Source organism: Protopterus annectens, chromosome 3.part1 (assembly GCF_019279795.1).
Source record: "Protopterus annectens isolate FY-2018-M chromosome 3.part1, PAN1.0, whole genome shotgun sequence".
Lineage (NCBI taxonomy): Eukaryota > Metazoa > Chordata > Ceratodontiformes > Protopteridae > Protopterus > Protopterus annectens.
In genome coordinates, this window is record NC_056732.1 from 1827210864 (window position 1) to 1827225677 (window position 14814).

Below are 14814 nucleotides of genomic sequence, written 5' to 3' on the forward strand. Positions count from 1 at the left end.
ACTCTACTGTTTTATTTAATGGAATCTCGTTAAACTGCCCATTAATAACTTTTCCTGTTCCAAGAAATTCAAAAGTTAAATTAATTGACTTACTGATTTTTGTTATACTCCTCTGCTCTTACAGTCTTGGTGGCTCTGTCCTGCTCCATTTGCCCTCACTGCTCTTGGGCTTACTCCACTCCCCTACCCTAACCCCAATTCTTACCCACCCCCATACTTAACCACATACTTTACATCCACATCCACAGCTACCACTCAAATACCTCCACATTTTAGTACTTCCCCCAACCTAACAATATACCAATTACCTCACCCAACACAAGTTTAACATCACACCAATTACCTCACACAACATATATTAAAAGCATACCAGTTAATCCAAACCATTACTTATCAGCACTTCACCACACATAGTAAAATAAGTATACTTCTATATCCTCTACTCAATACCATTTCAAAATTCTCTTGTAGATTACTGTTATTTTCCCTAACATGACCTCTTAATGATGCAATCCAATACTTTAGCTCTACCTTCCTGTAAATACTTGACAGTCTAGCCCCACTACAGATAAAACGGGTAGAAAAAAACTGCAACTCCTACTACCCATGTTATACCAGTCTTAGAATGTTTCAGTCTTGCCTTTCAATGTATTATATGTAATGATATATCTTACTATCAAGCTCTTCACCCCAGGTCTCCCCTGAAAATGGGCTCTAGCTCAGTCAGATATACCTGGTTAACAAATGTCAACCAAAAAGAAAACAGGACCAGCATACAAGGCACCTTGAAAATAAATGTATTGATTGAGGTTCTTGAAAAACAGACCGGTTTCAGCAAATATTTAACAAAGCCTTCTTCAGTGTTTAACAAATGTCAACCCCCTACATTCCTGTAGAGAGCAAAAGAAACCAGATATACTAGCTCTGACAGAAACTTGGCTACACCCCAACATAAAGGATATAGAAATTACACCTCAAAACTATGATATTTATAGAGTAGATAGGCCAAAAAAGAAAGGTGGAAGAATAGCACTGCTATATCCTTCCACACTTAACATCACACTCCTATCCACCTTTTCCAATTCAGAAATCTTAATAGCCTCACTGAACCTCAGTGTGACAGAGAATCTGCATCACCGTGGTTTATATTCCACTTGGGAACAACATACCTGTCCTGGAATCTATACTCTCCTGGACATCACAAAACATCAAACAGGAAATGGTCATGACATGAATATCAATTGGCATTCTATCTCATCAGATTCTCCCACCAACAGCATTAATCTATATGGCTTTTCACAACTAATCACAACACCAACACTATGTAATAAAGACTTCACCAGCCAGTCAACCTTGGACTGGATTCTAGTGTCTGATCCAACAAAATTTTCCTCCGGCCCACTCTGTCTCACTTAATGACCATCTTCCTACATATGCCATCAGAGCCAGTACCCACCATCCAAATAAAGACTCACTGAAAATAGTTAGAAATACAACTAATTTCAATCAACAAATATTTAATGACTCGCTCTACAAAATAAACTGAGCACCCCCTAACGCTATTGCTTTTTAATGATGCAGTCCAATACTTCAGCACTACCTTCCTGAAAATACTTGACACTCTAGCCTCGGTACAGACAAAAAGGGTAAAAAAAAATACAACCCCATGGTTAACCAAAGACTGTATTAACCTGATGAAATAGAGACCTAGCCTGGAACACTTGGAAGCTAAATAAAACTGAACAAAATAATTTATCTTTCAAAACATTCCATAATAATGTAACTAAAGTGGTTAACAAAAGCAAAAAATCCTACTACTCTCACCTTCAGATTCAACATAAACACAACCCCAAAAAATGCTGGCACTCTATATCAACCCTTCTTAATCCAGGGACAAACAAAGAGCACTCCCCACCAGCCGATGTCCCTCCCTCACAAATAGCAGAAGAATTTAATAAACACTTCATTAAATCCATAGCAGTGCAACTGACTTTTACTACTAAAACAAATCCCCGACACCCACTGTCTTATTCCAACACCAATAGCTCCTCCCCCCACACCAACAACAACTCGCATAACCAATGCAACATAAACCATACCTCCTTTACCTTGCAACCTATACCTACGTCAGCAATAAGACACTACTGCGCAAATTAAAACCATGTTGCACATCCGGAGGTAACACCCACCTCAATATCTGAAACTTGCTGCTGACTCTGTCGCCAGTCAACTCGGCATTCTCATAAATAGATCATTATCAGAATCGGTAGTCACTGTCTTATGGAAACCATCATACATAACCCCAATACAGAAAGGAGGAAACTCCTCTGAAATAGCCAACTTTCTCCCATAGCCGTATTGTCTCCCATATCTAAAATTCTCGAAAGGTGCATCCACCAACAGTTATTGAAATAACTACTGCACAGCAACTTGCTTACAGATACACAGCATGGTTTTCGACCAGGACACAGTATATCTACAGCCCCGTTATCCTTTACAGACACCATAAACAGGGCCGGTGAGAGGATGGCATAATGGTTAAGGTGTTTACCTTACAGTTACAAGGTACAGGGTTTGAGTCTCACATGGGGTAATTGGCTAGGCTTAAAATGGCCCAGAAGGGCTGTTAGCCTAGTACTAATCTATGAACCAGAGATGAAGGACACTTTATAGCCTCAGTGTTCCCTGATCTCTCTAAAGCCTTTGACATGGTTTCACACCTCTTACTCCTGAATGCCCTGTCAAACATAGGATGCTTCCCTGCTACAGTTGGGTTCCAAAGCTACCTACAGGATCGGAAGCAAGCTGTTAAATGGTCTAACCAGCTCTCTCCTTTCTACACAACCCAACAGGAGTCCCTTAAGGATCAGTCCTAGGTCCCTTACTGTGTAACATATTCACCAATAACACACACACACCCCGGAACATTGATTCAGTATGCAGATGATTCTACCATAATCTGCACCTCTTACACTCTCCCAGAACTGCTCAAGAACGCTCAAAAATCATTCACAGCTGTTGAACAATGGCATTCAGATGTACAAGTTTTTCTTAATCCAAAAAAGCCCATGCTTATAGTATTTCACCCCAAAAGTATCACCCTCAGCCCTGACCAATTTAATATCCACGCACCGGACAATACAATCATTGAAAGAATGAAAGAAACAAAATTGCTAGATGTAATTGTTAATATCAAAGTCACCTGTAACCTATGTATCCAACAAAACATAAACAAAACCCACAAAATACTTGAACTTCTCTACAGAAAGACAGTTCCTTTCCACAACCAAAACTGCCCTAGCAAAATATTTCCTTCTCCCCACCCTATTTTACAGTTCTTGTATACTCAACAACCTACAAATCTTCACTAAGACAAAAATGAAACAGTACTGTAACAAAGTTGCTAAGTTTGCCACTAATTCCAAATACCACATACAACACTGTAAACCCCTTCAGGAACTAGATTGGCTGAAACTATCCAGTCAGCTAAATTATACCCAGCTAACTGTTTATACATAACTTAATCTTCAAACCGAATACTTGCCCTGCCCTGAACAAGCTTACTAAACACTATGTACCAAGCAAATTCTCAGATCCGAAGACAAAAACTTGCTAGAAGTCTCCAAACTATTGAAATGACCAGGCCAGGTTTTCTGCCCATACTCATGTCTATAAGCTCTGAAATTCTCTCCCTTTAATCATTAGATTGACCCCTAGCCTGTCACTCTTTTAAGCATCTCTAAAACAACACCTTAGTAAGTCATGGCTCTGCTCAAGTCTAACTCCAGGTTAAGCCCCTCTTACTATGAATTCATTATATCCTCAGTCTCCTTTACCCCCCTGTATACCTACTAAGCCTCAACATTTCTCCCTTCCCCTCCCTAACACTAGCTCCACACCCTTCTTGCTGTCTCTCAATCCCTCTATATTAATACTAGTTGTTGACCTATTCTCATGCTAACATGATGCTAACTAAGTACATCAACTGTTGTTCTCAAGTAAGCTACTGTGGATACAAGATTATTGTTCTTAAAAAAAAAAAAAAAAAAAAGTTATGCTTAAATATTAAGCAAAACCCTAAGCAACTGATCATCTCCTATTTTGAACCATAACATTAGAACGTATTGTGTTTAACTAACACTATTGTTTTAAACTACCCCTGTCCGACATAGCAAATTGCAATCTTCACATTTACATTCCTAATTAACATTTCTTATTGTTAACTTTGTAATCTTTTTTACCTTTTTTTTTTTTTTTTTTTACATTTATTTTACATTTGTTAACCGGGGCTAGTCTGGCTGATATATTTCCATTTTCAGCAGAGGCCGGGGAGAAAAGCTCCACAAACATATAATAACTATTATAAGAGATGCAAAAAAAGCAGCATACAAAGTATTATGTATACAATATTATTACAAGAGTAAAAACTAATATTATAATATTATACAAATGTTGTAAAAAGTGTACTTATGACTCTGACTCTTCAGAACAAAGCACATATATTAAATATAAAATATTCAAACATATTAAGAAAAGAGAAAGGGTATTTAACAGCAAGTAAGTAAGACAGACAGATTATATTAGATTATATTAGAATTATTTTTATAAATGTACCTAATGTCTTTTTGTGGAGATTTTCTCCCCGGGCCTTCACTGAAAACTGGTTATTTTGATCCAGTTGGACTATCCCTGTTAACAAATGTCAGATAAATAAATACTGTTATGCATTTCCTGGCATGGAGTTTTCAGGCCATGGCTCATTCTTCTACATACTTGGTCAGTCAGAGTCCCTTGATGTTGGCATTGGCCTCAGAGAAATACATGCCAGAAAGGAGCCAACCCCATCACCAAGCTCTGAGCAACTCTACTAGTGACTAGCCTCTTTATAGAGGTTGACTTCCCTATCCTAACTTCCTAGGTCCTATATGTGAACCAGCTGCTATCCAGTGGGGAACCTAAAGAGATTATACTTGATTTCATAAATTTGTCAACTATGCCTGAGTGGAGTATTGGGTTGAAAGCTTTGACCAGGTCAAGTTGGGCAGTATGCACCCCCCCATCCATTGCTTTGGTGACCTTCTCGAAAGTCCAGCAGGTTGAGTAGCCATTACCAACCCTTGAGGAAATCAAACTGGGTTGGATCCAGCGAGGGAAGGTTACCTAAGTCATTGTTTATTATTTCCATAGTAATTGTTTCGAAGACCATACATTTGAAAAATTTGCTTTGTTAGTGATCTCATAAAATGTATTTTACATGACAGCTAATACTGGTTTGGTAGTTTGTACGTATGTATGCATTTATTATTTTAGTTTTAGCGTTTGGAATAAACCGTCAATTGTAGTGCATGGAGTTTGGTATTTAATGTTTTTTTATAAATACTAGTTGCTTACCTGTTGTTTATTTTATATGTTTAGAAGCCATTCCATTAATCTAATAACATGTCATTGGATGTGGGAGAAAACCAGGAGCTAAATTCATAAAGATGCCAAGACATGTACTTGGAGGTTTACATGTCACAGTACCTTTTTTCTGTTGTTCAGTAAGCGCCCTTAAATGGTGATGCACAGTCCTCCAGTATGAACACATGCAGCACTGTGGAGAACTGGCCCCATGGTCATGCTATATGCTAAAGAGGCATTCTGGGGAGAGGCATATGCTAATTAACCATGCACTCTTTCCTCTTAATTGCCCCCAGGAAGTCCTCTACATGGTCGTGTAATTCAAGAAAGCACTTGGCTGTGTAGATCAGCATGACCAATCCCCACCAAATCACATTAAACTGATGAACACAAACATATTGGGGAAGAACTACTAGACACCAAAGCTAATGCCATAATGGCACTGAGAGCAAAACACAGGTCAGGGTGGGGGATACACTAGACCACCAGGGCTTACATTACATGTCATGATGGAAACAGTGTTACAACTGGGACTTTTTTCCCTTTGTCCATTGCTTTGCTTTCCTTCCCTTTAACCCTTGGATACCAGAGAATGCTTTAAGCATCACAGTGGCACCAAGATTATTATAGAAGCCGGAAATGGGGGGATACATTGAACACCAGGGAGTACTTGGTAAAATACAAAAAAAAAAAAAAAACAGAAATCCTGACGAACACAGTAGAGTATAGAGAATTTATTTGGTAAGCACTTTGCCTGACTATGCCACTTCATCAAACCATAAACAGTAAAAACAGCTGAAATCAGCATATAATTATCAGCACCTAAAAATCAATAATCCAACAAGAACAACCAATAAATCAATGAACAAGCTTATGAGCCTGTAAAGCCAGTTTTAAAGGAACATTACTATTTAGTCTTGGTAACATTACTATTTAGTCTTGGTGCTATGTAAGCCCAAAGAGCAATAATCCATTTCAGTTCCATTTGTTCCACTCTCTTGACAATATCTCCACCTCTGATTTCCTCTTAAGCTAATTGTAAAGCTAAAAAATGAAAATTGTGATCTTTAAAGGCTAAGATATGTTGTACAAGAGCACTTGTACTTGAAAGGTTCTTCATGTCACCCGAGTGCTTCAAAATCCATTCCTTAAAGGGACTTAAAACTGGCTTTATAGGCTCGTAAGCTTATTCATTGATTTATTGGTTGGCTGTTCTTATTGGATTATTGATTTTTAGGGATTGATATTTATATGTTGATTTTAGCTGCTTTTACTGTTTATGGTCTGAAGTGGCATAGTCCGTGAAAGCACTTACCAAATAAAATATTTATACTCTGCTGTGTTGGTCAGGATTTTTGTTGTTTTTTGCAATTGTTTTTTTGTGTTGGACTGACCTTTAACTATGAAGTGTGCTTGCTTTTGTTGCAATACTTGATAAAGTTCCCTGTTGCACAGAACAGCATAAAAAGGTGCTGTAATAGCACCAATGGTAGTAAAGCGATTAAGAGTGGAGGGAAGCACTAGATATCAGAGATTAAGTGAAGTGCTATGTGATGCCCCTGCACTGGCCCAGTAGTCAAGGAGCCTCAGTCCTCACCACTAACACCAGTGAAGGACTTGCACAATGGGAAGATGACAAGTACATGCACAGTAAAGTGCAGTTTCCCTTAAGAGCACACAGAGATCACAGTCAGTCTGGGTCTGGTTTCTGCCTCTTTCTCCAGATCCCCAGTAAGACTCCCCACTGGCACAACTATAGGGTTAAGATCTCAGCCGAGTGGTCAAGCCAAAACCTCCAGAACCCTCTCTGGCCAACCAGTGCTTCTTGTCCCTGCCCAAGTAACTGACAGACACACACTCCTGGAAAAGGCTGGCACAGGTTTACTAGCTGTGCCCCCTTCTGCCCGGACTAAAAAGTAGTTATCACTGCCACCAACCACCTTTTATCAGCTACTTAAGGCCCTTACAAAGGGTGACCAATCCTACTGTGTAATGTTACTATTATCCAAATGGCAAGTGTAACCAAGACCAAGGCTATTTAGGAGGGGCCTGTATAGTGTCACCAAGCATATACGCAAGTACTATAAGAGCTTAAATATCTCTAAACAAACCAACCACAATTAAAAGGTTTAAATATATGTAATAATAAATAGTAAAAGAAAAAGACAATACTCAATAACAAAACCCAGTGACTACAGAGTTCAGAATCACAGGGAATATTTTAAAACAACATTGCAGAACAGTCTGAAATAAATACAGAAAACATTTTAGACTAATCTTTACTGTATTCCTAACTATATCTAAAAGAAATTACTGTACCCTAAACTTACTTACAGAGCAAGGCAGAAGTGATAAAGGTGGATGTTTCTGGGTCAGAAACAAAATGCAAAATATGTCTCTGAGAGAGTTCTTAAATTACTGTCAGACATTGCTGCTGGATTAGCTCGGATGACATCACTCTTTGTCACCTGCCTTCAGTTCCCAGGCTAACAGAAACAAAACAAAATGTTAGCATCTCTGTGTGAGAAGTACATATCTCTCAGACATTTGCTCCGAACTGGAAGTCATGAAACAATTAAACACTTTTACATTTTAAACCTAATAATTATTTCTGTTTCAAGACGGTAGAAAAACTTGTAGCTCTAGACATTCTGTCTTCTTGCTGAGAGATAATACAATCGTAAAACAATTTCAACCTATTTTCTTGAGGGTTTGCAAGTTAACTCTGTATGTTCCAGCTTCTACTATTAAACATAGCACAGGTATATAGTTTAGATACATTTCTGTTCTTTTCCAGTAGGATACACCGTGGTTACATTCTTGAAGTTCAGTACAAAACATACAGTTCAACATACACTTCTGCACCAGTAGTTTAATATACGCATAACATATAGTTCTCTTACATTTGTAAGACAAGTGTATGAATCATATTAATATTCACAAATGACATGATTATGTACAAATTTCCAGATAGCTGGGCTGGCAGTGTCACAAGCTATAATGGCATACATTTCATAAAGTTGATGGAAGAATGGGAGAGCCAATAGACCACAAGGGATGACTCTTTAAAGTGCTGTATTGGCACCAACATTATAATGGGGATTAGGATGGGGGATATACTGGACCAAATCAGGACTGAGGGGAATACACTAAACCAAAGCAGGACTGGGGGGAATACATTAGACGAAATCAGGACTTGGGGGGTACACTAGACCAAATCAAGACTGGGAGGAATACACTAGACCAAATCAGGACTGGGGGGATACAATAGACCATATCAGGACTGGGAGGGGGGATCCACTAGACCAAATCAGGATGGGGGATACAATAGACCATATCAGGACTTGTAGGGGGATACACTGGACCTTATCAGGACTTGGGGGGGGGTACACTAGACCATATCAGGACTGGGGGGATTCACTAGACCAAATCAGGACTTGGGGGAGATACACTAGATCAGAACAGGGAGGATACACTAGACCAAATCAGGATACGGGGGGTACACTAGACCAACTGGACCTAATTCATATACGCCATAATGGGACTACAGTAATATGAAGGGGGTGGGGAACTACAAGAGGGTAGGGACAGGTAAGGATACACCAGACCAAATCAGGATAAGGGGGTACACTAGACCAACTGGACCTAATTCATATATGCCATAATGGGACTACAGTAATATGAAGGGGGTGGGGGAACTACAAGAGGGTAGGGACAAGTAAATGTGTGTGTGTGTGTGTGTGTGTGTGTGTGTGTGTGTGTGTGTGTGTGTGTGTGTGTGTGTGTGTGTGTGTGTGTGACAGAGTAACTGAAGGGGGCATTCCACTGCCTACATGAGCTGCAGTTTAATACTGCTATGCTCAGGTCAACTATGCTATATGGTTAATGCTAGAGCCTTTAATGAATTCCCCAGGTAATCATTTGGTGAAAACCAATGGTGTGCATTTAGACCCCTCACAGAAAGTACTCCATCCAGGCATCAAAACTGAGACCCAAGGGCTGTGAGGCAACAGCACTGACCACTGTGTTACTGTGCAACTATTTTATTTGTTTTAATACAGAAAGTCATTTAAATGTGAGAGTTGCTTACCTCACTGTCTTTATGTATGATGATCAATATATGTGCCAGATGCTTCACTGAAAAGTGAAAAGCAGTATACTTTGTGTTGTATTTGTTAATGAGGTACACCCATTAGATAGAAGTGTCCCTTCTCAGGGGTGACCAGGAAGAATGTCTGATTAGGTTAAATGCTCCAAGCCATACTGAAAGTGAATGAGGGTTGAGTGAGTCAAACCAAGATTACAGATAGCAGCTCACAGCCTTAATCCTATGTGCTAACTGCTAGACAAGCAGTTCAGTAACAGCTTGCAGACACAGTAGTTAGATTTTTAAGGATTTTGATTAGTATTAAGGACATCTGGTACCAGTGCTGTGCTGTATCAATGACCAGTCCAGTAAGGATCAAATGAAATAACCAATAAGAGATGGACTGTATGTAGTTACTGAGAGTTTTGTACAGGACACTTTGGGTAGGCATACAAATATAAGGGAGAGCTGCATATTTGTAGCAAAAGCTGGCAGAATATCCTGAAGAACAGGCAAGCCACTAACCTCCCCATTATGATGAAATTTCTCAAGTTGACTGTGTCTTATCCCAAAACACGCTGGAAAGTCTTTTAGTGAATTAACTTTCTGCCATCTGAACGTAAACTTTAGAGCATAGCATTCCATATAACAGACATTCTAAGTTATCCTGAAGATGTTGAGACTTTCAGAACAGTTTTTGTGGATAAGTAAATAGATTGACTCAGTTTCAAGGTTTTCCTTATCAGTATTCATAAGAAAATATATGGACAGATACCTTGTCCAGAAGTATGTCAAATACACGGGCCATATGCGTAGCAGGAATGTATGCACAGTGTCAGTGTACTAACTGCTGAGGTTGAATTTATGTATTACAATTAGTTTTCACAGAAATTAATGTTTCTGAATATCAGTGATAAAAGACAGAGCTGGTATAAAATATACATGCATCTAGAGAAAGAAAGTGAGCAAGAATGTGATAATATTTATACAGAAACTTGTACTAATATATTCTGTTAAGAAAGGATGTAGCTGTTGAGAATGTATAAAGAAGCTATTTGAACCAAGAGGTAGACAGATGTCAAGGTTTGTGCCAGAGGGTTGCTTGATCTGTTATGTTTTAATCACTGTCAACTGCTTGTAAGAACGTTATAGATTTTCGTCACATTGTTTAAACATCCAACTTCTCTTCTGCAGGTTACAACATTCCGATGGAACAGCTGCTATTACTGATTGAGAGACATGAGATGATTCGATATGGTACAGAAGGAAAAAGGTTGGTGCAAGAGAAGAAATTTTCTGATGGCACTGCTGAAAGTAAGTAGCTGCTCAAATAATTGTTTACTTCCACCCCAACCCCCAAAAAAACATATGGGCGAATAAGTTAGATATCTAGATATCTGGACGTTATTAATGTCATGTCTTTACCAAGCATTGCTGCATCAGTCCAAGAAGTCACAAATTCCCTCCAGATATAACATTCTTTTGGACCAAGACAAACCACTTTCATTAAAATGAACTAAATTTAGCAACCATGCTAAGGTTGCTGGTTACATTTCTGACTATTTTAGAAACAAGTCCAATCCTGAATGTGAAGAGAGGTGCAGTTAAAAGAAATTATAGCTGCTGACGTAGTGCTGAAACAGGAGAAAAAAAGTCAGGCAAATAGAAAAGTCTCCAAAAAAATCTCCGATGACAAAGTATAAGCAGTACTGCAGAACCTGCTGTGGTACTAAAAGCTGGGGAGAGCAGTGCTGTAGAACATGGTGTGATACTGAAGGCTGGGGATGTGCAGTACTGCAGAACATGGTGTGATACTGAAGGCTGGGGTGAGCATTACTGCAGAATATGATGTGGTACTGAAGGCTGGGGGTGAACAGTACTGCAGAACATGGTGTGATACTGAAGGCTGGGGTGACCAGTACTGCAGAACATGGTGTGATACTGAAGGCTGAGATGAGTATTACTGCAGAACATGGTGTGATACTGAAGACTGGGGGTGAGCAGTACTGCAGAAGCTGGTGTGGTACTGAAGGCTGGGGTTGAGCAGTACTACAGAACATGGTGTGGTACTGAATGCTGGGGGTGAGCATTACTGCAGAACATGGTGTGATACTGAAGGCTGGGGTGAGTATTACTGCAGAACATGGTGTGATACTGAAGACTGGGGGTGAGCAGTACTGCAGAAGCTGGTGTGGTACTGAAGGTTGGAGTTGAGCAGTACTACAGAACATGGTGTGGTACTGAATGCTGGGCGTGAGCAGTACTCAGAACATAGTGTGGTACTGAAGGCTGGGGTTGAGCAGTACTACAGAACATGGTGTGGTACTGAATGCTGGGGGTGAGCATTACTGCAGAACATGGTGTGATACTGAAGGCTGGGGTGAGTATTACTGCAGAACATGGTGTGATACTGAAGACTGGGGGTGAGCAGTACTGCAGAAGCTGGTGTGGTACTGAAGGTTGGAGTTGAGCAGTACTACAGAACATGGTGTGGTACTGAATGCTGGGCGTGAGCAGTACTCAGAATATAGTGTGGTACTGAAGGCTGGGGTGAGGAGTACTACAAAACATGGTGTGGTACGGAAGGCTGGGCAATGAGCAGTACCAGAGAACATGGTGTGGTACTGAAGGCTGGGGGTGAGCAGTTCTACAGAACATGGTGTGGTACTGAAGGCTGGGGGTGAGCAGTACTACAGAACATGATGTGGTACTCTTGGTTGAGGGGTGTGCAGTACTGCAGAACATGGTGTTATACTGAAGGCTGGGGTGAGCAGCACTGAAGATTGGGGGTGTGCAGCATTGCAGAGCATGGTGTGCTACTGAAGGTTAGGGTGAGCAGTACTACATAACATGGGGTGGTACTGAAGGCTGGGGTGAGCAGTGCTTCAGAACCTGGTATGGTACTGAAGGCTGGGGGTGTGCAGTACTGCAGAACCTGGTTTGCTATTGAAGGCTGGGGGTGAGCAGTACTGCAGAACCTGGTGTGGTACTGAAGGCTGGGGATGAACAGTGCTGCAGAATATGGTGTGGTACTGAAGGCTGGAGTGTGCTGTACACAACATGGTGTGGTACTGAAGGCTGGGGTGTGCAGTACTATAGAACATGGTGTGATCCTGAAGGCTTGGGGGTGAGCAGTACTACAGAACATGGTGTGGTACTGAAGGCTGGGGTGATCAGTGCTACAGAACATGGTGTGCTACTGAAGGCTGAAGGTGAGCAGTACTACAGAACGTGGTGTGGTATTGAAGGCTGGGGGTGAACAGGACTGCAGAATGTGGTGTGGTACTGAAGGCTGGGGTGTGCAGTACTGTAAAACATGGTGTGGTACTGAAGGCTGGGGGCGGGCAGTACTGCAGAATATGCTGTGCTACTGATGGCTGGGGTTGAGCAGTACTGCAGAACATGTGGTGGTACTGAAGGCTGGAGGTGAGCAGTAATGCAGAACATGGTGTGGTACTGAAGGCTGGGAGTGAGCAGTAATGCATGGTTGGGGGAGTGCGGTATTGCAGAACATGGTGTGGCACTAAAGTTTGGGGGTGACCAGAGCTGCAGAATATGGTGTGATACTAAGGGCTGTGGGTGATCAGTACTGCAGAACATGGTGTGGTACTGAGGGCTGTGGGAGAGCAGTACTGCAGAACACGGTGTGCAACTGAATGCTGGGGGTGTGCAGTACTGCAGAAAATGCTGTTGTACTGAAGGGTGGGGGTGTGTAATACTGCAGAACATGATGTGGTACTCATTGTTGAGGGGTTTGCAGTACTGAAAAACATGGTGTGATACTGAAGGCTGGGGGGTGAACATTACTGCAGAACATGATGTAGTGCTGAAGGCTGGGGTGAGCAGTAGTGCAGGACATTATGTGATACTGAAAGCTGGGGGTTTGCATAACTGCAGAACATGGTGTGATATTGAAGGCTTGGGGGTGTGCAGTACTGCAGAACATGGTGTGATACTGAAGGCTGGAGATAACATTTTTGCAGAACATGACATGCTTCTGAAAGGTGGGGGTGTGTAGTACTGCAGAACATGATGTGGTACTCATGGTTGAGGGGTGTGCAATACTGCAGAACATGCTGTGATACTGAAGGCTGGGGTGAGCAGCACTGCAGAACACAGTGTGATACTGAAGATTGGGGGTGTGCAGTACTGCAGAGCGTGGTGGGATACAGAAGGCTGGGGTGAGTATTACTACAGAACCTGGTGTGGTACAGAAGGCTGGGGGTGAGCAGTGCTGCAAAATATGGTATGGTACTGAAGTTTTGGGGTGATCAGTAATGCAAAATGTAGTGTGGTACTAAAGGCTGTGAGTGATCAGTACTGCGAACACGGTGCAGTACTTAGGGCTGTGGGAGAGCAGTTCTGCAGAACATGGTGTAGTACTGAAGGCTGGGGGTACAGTACTGTGGAACATGGTGTGGTATTGAACACTGGGGGTGCAGTACCGCAGAACATGCTGTGGGACTGAAGGTTGGGGGGTTGTAGTACTGCAGAATGTGGTGTGGTACTGAAGGCTGGGGTGTGCAGTACTAAAGATCATGGTGTGGTACTCATGGTTGGGGCTGAGCAGTGCTGCAGAACATGGTGTTGTACTGAAGGTTGGGGGAGTGCAGTACCACAGAACATGGCGTGGTACTGAAAGCTGGGGTGAGCAGCACTACAGATCATGCTGTGGGTACTGAAGGCAAGTGAGCAGTACTAGACAAAATGGTGCGGTACTGAAGGCTGGGGTGAGCAGTACTGCAGAGCATGATGTGGTACTGAAGGCAGTGGGTGAGCAGTACTGCCGAACATGGGGTGGTACTGAAGGCTGGGGGTGTGCAGTACCACAGAACATGGTGTGATACTGAAGGCTGGGGGTGAGCAGTACTACAGAACATGCTGTGGTACTGAAGGCAGGTGAGCAGTACTGGACACCATGCTGTGGTACTGAAGGCTGGGGTGAGCAGTACTGCAGAATATGGTGTGGTACTGAAGGCTGGGGGTGAGCGGTGCTGCAAAATATGGCGTGGTACTGAAGGCTGTGGGTGAGCAGTGCTACAAAACATGTGGAACTGAAGGCTGGGGATGAGCAGTGCTGTAGAATATGGTGTTGTACTGATGGCTGGGGTGTGCTGTACTTCAGAACGTGGTGCAGTACTGAAGACTGGGAGTGAGCAGCACTACAGAATATGGTATAGTAGTGAAGACTGGGAGTGAGCAGTACTATAGAACATGTGGTGCTGAAGACTGTGGGTGAGCAGTACTACAGAATATGATGTGGTACTGAAGACTGGGGGTGAGCAGTACTACAGAATATGGTGCCGTACTGAAGGATGGGGTGATCA

At 41.8% G+C, this 14814-nt stretch overlaps 1 protein-coding gene across 1 annotated transcript in view; it reads left to right on the top strand.

Annotated features, from left to right (window-relative positions):
- Positions 1-14814, top strand: part of LOC122798715 (zinc finger protein OZF-like) — a 118329-nt gene that overhangs the window by 79536 nt on the left and 23979 nt on the right. The window contains exon 3 of the mRNA XM_044067811.1: positions 10682-10801. Coding sequence (XP_043923746.1) covers positions 10682-10801 — 120 coding nt within the window. The remainder of the gene's footprint in view (positions 1-10681; positions 10802-14814) is intronic.